Source organism: Lactuca virosa, chromosome 2 (genome assembly GCF_052849685.1).
Source record: "Lactuca virosa cultivar CGN04683 chromosome 2, Lactuca_virosa_CGN04683_v6, whole genome shotgun sequence".
NCBI lineage: Eukaryota > Viridiplantae > Streptophyta > Magnoliopsida > Asterales > Asteraceae > Lactuca > Lactuca virosa.
The window spans coordinates 173,527,030-173,532,769 of NC_136427.1; the positions used below are offsets into that span (position 1 = coordinate 173,527,030).

The following is a 5,740-nucleotide window of genomic DNA, read 5'->3' on the forward strand; positions in this document are numbered from 1 at the left end:
AAAGTCTTTAAAGTACAAATAAAACTTATATTTTCACTAAAAATAAACTGGCATTGTAGTTTGGTAAATGTCCATACCAACCAATTTATCGACATTTCACTCTAGCTGATCGATTGTCTAAACATATTTCTTACATAAAACAATGCTCTTTAAATACATTTCATGCCTTCCATAACATTATCTTAAAATTTCGTACGTTGAGGCCCATATATTCGAAATTACCTATTTAAGCATCATACTTCAACCTTTGCTAAATCATGGCACAACCATTATGACTTGCTTATGTGAAATCTATAATCATTCCGATATATTACAATTACATCTAAAGTCATTTCTTGGCAGATTAACATCTATTTATACCTTTTTCATGTCGAAAATATATCACTTATACACATAATTTCATAACTTGAGACTTTTAACAAATAAAATATTAACAACTTGGGTACCCTTGAATATACTTAGTCAATATGTTTTTATAGTCTTATAATTATGGAACGGCGTGTTAGCATTCAATGATATGAAGTACGTACACCAGCCATTAAATTCTTCAAAAGAAAACAAAACTTTTAATTATTAAAATATGATGTTTCATTGAATTTGTAAAGTTCAATACATTGTAGAAATATTTTGATAGAGTTGTATAGAAGGTAGGATTATATGTGTCAATCCATTAAAATCTAACAAGTTTAATACGTTACGGTGGCCCGAAATAACTTATAAAAAGATCCAAATGGAGATATATAAGCAACACTATCCATAGGTACTTGAACATATGATCATTCGAAAAATACATGAACGCCGAGTGCCATGGAACATAGCATGCTCATGGTCGAATATTAAACTCCACACTAACACACAATCCTGCGCAAAACCATAACATAAAGCAGGGGTTAAGGACCAATTGCATAAGTTGATAAACAAATCGGCATTACAAAATAAAGTAAAAGTTGACGAGAAAGCATGCATTTTTTTTTATCATAAAGATTGTTTGATAGATCAAAGAACCAAATGGTTTCAATCTTTTAATTGTAATGTACGATTCTTTAACAATTCAGAGACAATTTGAATGTCCAGGTAACTTTTTAATCGAACCATTAATAGAGTTTATCTAACAATCCCTTATTTCATTACAAGATATATAACAAAAACCTTTTCTTTTGTGTGCAATTTGCCAAAAAAAAAATGATACTATGGAAGAATATTCTTGAGTACAGTTTGCGCAAAAGACTTACAATAGGGGAATATGATCCACTTTTGGTTATCGCCATCATTCCATTCCCATAAAATAATTTCAGTGCCGTCATGAACACCACCATGTTCTTTAACACCCTTAGATGCATCTAGATGAAGATGAATATCGGTGACTGTCCTAAATGACCTATAACCATCACCCAAGTCATTCCCCTCACTCCAAAGAACAGTCATGTCGACTTCATTAGGGTTGTATTTCTTTAGCTGAACCTGAGAAATAATTTACAAGTACACACACACGTGATAAGTGATTTAGAGTTTATATTAACACACTAAGCATAATCAATCACTTTCATTCAAAACATGATAAAAGTTTTTTTCAATTTTTAACCGACAAAAGTAGAATGGCATACCGGATAAGTTACACCGATTGAAAATTTCATAGCTTCACCGGTGGCTTTGTTGACCAAGGCAAAAGCGGGATTACCCTTTTCATCCTTAATGCTCCTACCAAATTTCTCATCTTTGATCCAATGCTGTTTAGATGTCAAACAAATTGGTGTTGGTGAAACAGTTGGAAGAAAGAGCAAGCTCATATACTATCAGAAACTGAAAGCAAGAAACCTGGTGAAGATCAGAAGAATTAGTTGGAGCAAGAATCACTTTTCCATTGCGTATAGTGAGAGAGTAATCAGTTTTTGCCTTGGTATAGACCCGAAATGTGGGTTTATTGTCCATATAATTTGTGGGTGGACGGATAATCGGAGGAATGTGAAGGCTGTGGTGGCAGCTGCTCTCGGGAGAGACATGGTAGAAAGGTTGCGGTGGTGATGCCAGAAGGTGGTACTCTGCGAGGTAAGAATCAAAGATTTCAGGTGGTTGTTCAATGTGGCCGTTAGCATTTGGATTTGGTGGTAGAGGAGATTCATCATCACAGCCGGGGCAGGAGGCGTTGTGGTGATTAAGACGAAGGTGGAAGAAGAGGTTGGAAAGGCAAATCAAAATTTCTTTGTAACTTCGAAACTCATGGAAAGGAGGTGGAAGAGGAAAAAAAGGTGGTTGTTCACGGTTGTAATGGTGGTTCACGTGAGGTGGTGGAAGTGGTTGTTCATAATGGTTATCGGTGTTCATCGGAGGTGGGTATTGTGGTTCCTTGTCATTGGATTGGTTGGTGGTGATGGTCATTTCTTGAACACCACAAATAAACAAGAAGTTAGCAACTAAACAACGTTAGAAATTAGAATTATCAGAAATTAATTAATTAACCATGACTTACCTTGGATTTGTTCGGAGATATAATCTGAGCAGCCAAAGATCTATTCACTACGGTGGTTGCTTTATTAAATTTTGCTGTTGATCGTTTATGAATCTGTTCGTTCTCCTCCACATGCGATGGGAAACCGTGAGGATTGGTCCTTATCGTTTTGGTGTCTCTCCATCTTATTTGGGATGCAGGAAAACAGTTTGGGGTTTCTTGTTTCCCAACAAAGATGCGTTGAGAGGTTTTTTCGTTCTCATGAATGTACTATTTTAGAATGGGATTTCCACAAAATACCACTTCTTACTTGTTAGATATTAAGAAAACAAATAATACTTTTTACTTTTTACAAAAGATGGTTTTTACAAATAATACTTTCCTAACCTGTTTCGGACACCCACCCGCGTAAGCCACCCCTATTAAAATGAAACCTGATATGTTGTACTCACCACCTATCAAAATAACAATATTTCAGACGTTTTAGAATAAAATGAAAATATGATTGGACTGTGAAGAGCTTCAGGTGTTGTGTGTATTTTCTTTCTAGCTTATACATTTTCTATTATCTTAAATCACTTATATGGCTAAAAGAATTAAGATGAAATGGAAAACCCTAATCCAAACTCCAATGAACTTGTCCGCAACATATATAATGTTTGTTTCAAATTCATAGTAATCGAGTGAATTACATGATAACACAAATTAATATATTGTAGTAGCAGGAACAAATAGATGAATGGTAGTAACACAGCACCACCCTTATGGCTTTATCATAGTGGAAAGTTATGTCAATTTCTACAAATGGCCAATGTGATTAACATTCTTGTTACTTGAAAGTTATATCATAGATGTTGTTGCATATATGTGGCAAATGATATGGCTGAATAGAGGCGACAATGTGGAGGTTGAAAGCGACAATGTGGAGAATGAAGGCGGTGCTAATGGTGTAGAGTGAAGGTGGTGGGTTTAGATTTACGGTTAGATAGAGTTTTTTTTCGGAAAATAAAAGAAAGTTGAAAACAAAATAAAAATAAAATCAAGCATGGTAATATCAGAAATAAAACAAAACAACATGAACCAACAACACAAAAACTAAAACCATGAGAACCAAATAGGTAAATGCTTTGATAGTTTTCATCAACCAACTAGTTTTGACAAACCTTACTTTGTCTAAAAGTAACAATGAGCATTAAATCTCAGTGTTGCAAAAAAAGGCATAAACAATATATCAAATTAGAGATATATAAGAACACTTGGAAAACCCATCATTCAAAAAACACATGAACACCATATGACGTGGAACAAAGCATCTCTCATGGCCAAATATCGGAACTCCACTCACACAAAATCCTGCACAAAACCATAACATAAAGTCAAGACGAAGTAGCTTATAAACAAAGGGGCATTACATAATAAGGTAAAGAATGTGAATAACATTTTTTATCATTAAAGTAGCTTGATAAAATCATAAATGAATAGTTTCTATATAAATGGTTGACAAAAAAAATGTAAGATTGCATAATTAGGCAATCCAAGGCTTTTGATTGAAACAGTATGAATGTCCACCGATTAAAATGAACCAATACGAAAGTTATCTAACATGTTTTTATTACAAGCTTATAACAAAACCCTTTTGATTGATTTAAAAGATACTTTCATTTGGCGTGCAATTTGCCAAGAATAAAAATTGATAACCATGCAAACATATTATCGAGTAAAGTCTGTACAGAAAGACTTACAATACGGGAGTATGACCCACTTTTGGTTATCGCCATCATTCCATTGCCACAAAATAATTTCTGTGCCATCATGAACACCACCATATTCTTTAACACCCTTATGTGCATCTAGATTAAGATGAATATTGGCGACTGACCTAAATGATCTATAACCATCAGCCAAGACGATCCCCTGACTCCAAAGAACAGTCATGTCGATTTCATCAGGGTTGTATTTCTTCAATTGAACCTGAGACATACATGATTTACAAGTACACACTGAAGATAACAAATTTGGAGTTTATATCATCATACCAAGCATGATCAATCACTTTCATAGTTTCATTAAAAACCTGGTCATAAAAATGATTCTTGTCAAAATTTAACCCAAAAAAGTAGAATGGCATACCGGAAAAGTTTCACCGATAGAGATTTTCATAGCCTCTCCGGTTGCTTTGTTGACCAATGCAAAGGCGGGTTTCCCCTTTTCATCCTTAATGCTACTACCAGGTTTATCATCTTTGATCCAATGCTGTTTAGATGTCAAACAAATTGGTGTTGGTGAAATATTTGGAAGAAAAAGTAAGCATATGTAGTATCGGAAACTGAAAACAAGAAACCTGATGAAGATCAGAAGAATTGGTTGGAGCAAGAATCACTTTTCCATTACGGATAGTGAGAGAGAAATCTGTTTTCGCCTTTGTATAAACCCTAAATGTGGGCTTATTGTCCGTATAATTTATGGGGTTTTGATGGTTAGTGTGTGAACATATAATCGGAGGAATGTGAAGGCAATGGTGGCTGCACTGAGGAGAGACATGGTTGGAAGGTTGTGCTGGTGATGCCAGACGGTGGCACTCTGCCAGGTAGTAATCGAAGGCATCAGGTGGCTTTCCGCTGTGGTCGTTGGCGTTCGAAGTTGCTGGTAGAGAAGATACGTCATCACAGTGGAGGCAGGTGGCGTTCTGGTGGTTGAGGCGGGTAAGGTGGAGAAGGAGGTGAGTAAGGTGAATCGAAATTTCTTTGTAACTTCGAAACTGATGGAAGGGAGGTGGAAGAGGAGAGAAAGGTGGTTCTTCACGGTGGTGGTGGTTCACGTGAGGTGGTTGTTCATAGTGGTTATCGGTGTTGACCGGAGGTGGGTATTGCTGTTCCTTGTCTTTGGGGTGATCGGAGGTGAGAGTCATTTCTTGAAAACCACAAGTAAACAAGAATTTAGCAACTAGATAACATGATAATCAGAAATTAACAATGGCTTACCTTCAATTTCTTCGGAAAAAAATTCTATCAGCTGCAGCCAATGACTTCTTCACTACAGTTGTTTGTTTCTTAATTTCAAATCTTCAATCAAGTGTTAGACGTCTTACCCATCCTCACCATTTTATAAGGGAGCACTACAAGAAACGGGACCTATCAGGACGACAAATGTCGTCTCTATAGGTTAAAAAAGTCGTCCCTATAGGTGTCCGGGACGACATGTCGTCCCTGTAGCTCTCGTCCTCATAGCCCCGTCGCAATAGATCTTTTTGGCCGTCGCTATAAATATCGTCGCAATAGCTATCCTTTAGAGACG

General features: G+C 36.1%; 2 protein-coding genes across 3 annotated transcripts; both read right to left on the reverse strand.

Annotated features, from left to right (window-relative positions):
- Positions 1-632: 632 nt before the first annotated feature.
- Positions 633-2,747, reverse strand: LOC145156622 (ricin B-like lectin R40G3). The gene is made up of 5 exons (XM_079075914.1): positions 2,468-2,747; positions 1,816-2,378; positions 1,605-1,727; positions 1,233-1,461; positions 633-861 (listed from the first exon to the last, which is right to left on the reverse strand). Coding segments are annotated over exons 2-5 (915 nt in total). The 5' UTR covers positions 2,377-2,378; positions 2,468-2,747; the 3' UTR covers positions 633-859.
- An 828-nt stretch (positions 2,748-3,575) lies between these two features.
- Positions 3,576-5,515, reverse strand: LOC145156623 (ricin B-like lectin EULS3). 2 transcript variants are annotated; one of them, XM_079075915.1, is made up of 5 exons: positions 5,428-5,515; positions 4,788-5,356; positions 4,577-4,699; positions 4,189-4,417; positions 3,576-3,799 (listed from the first exon to the last, which is right to left on the reverse strand). In XM_079075915.1, coding segments are annotated over exons 2-5 (921 nt in total). In that variant the 5' UTR covers positions 5,355-5,356; positions 5,428-5,515; the 3' UTR covers positions 3,576-3,797. The 2 variants fall into 2 exon arrangements, with proteins under 2 accessions (XP_078932041.1, XP_078932042.1); XM_079075916.1 differs by lacking the exon at positions 3,576-3,799 and having other exon boundaries at positions 4,188-4,248; positions 4,326-4,417.
- Between the last annotated feature and the right edge of the window lie 225 nt (positions 5,516-5,740).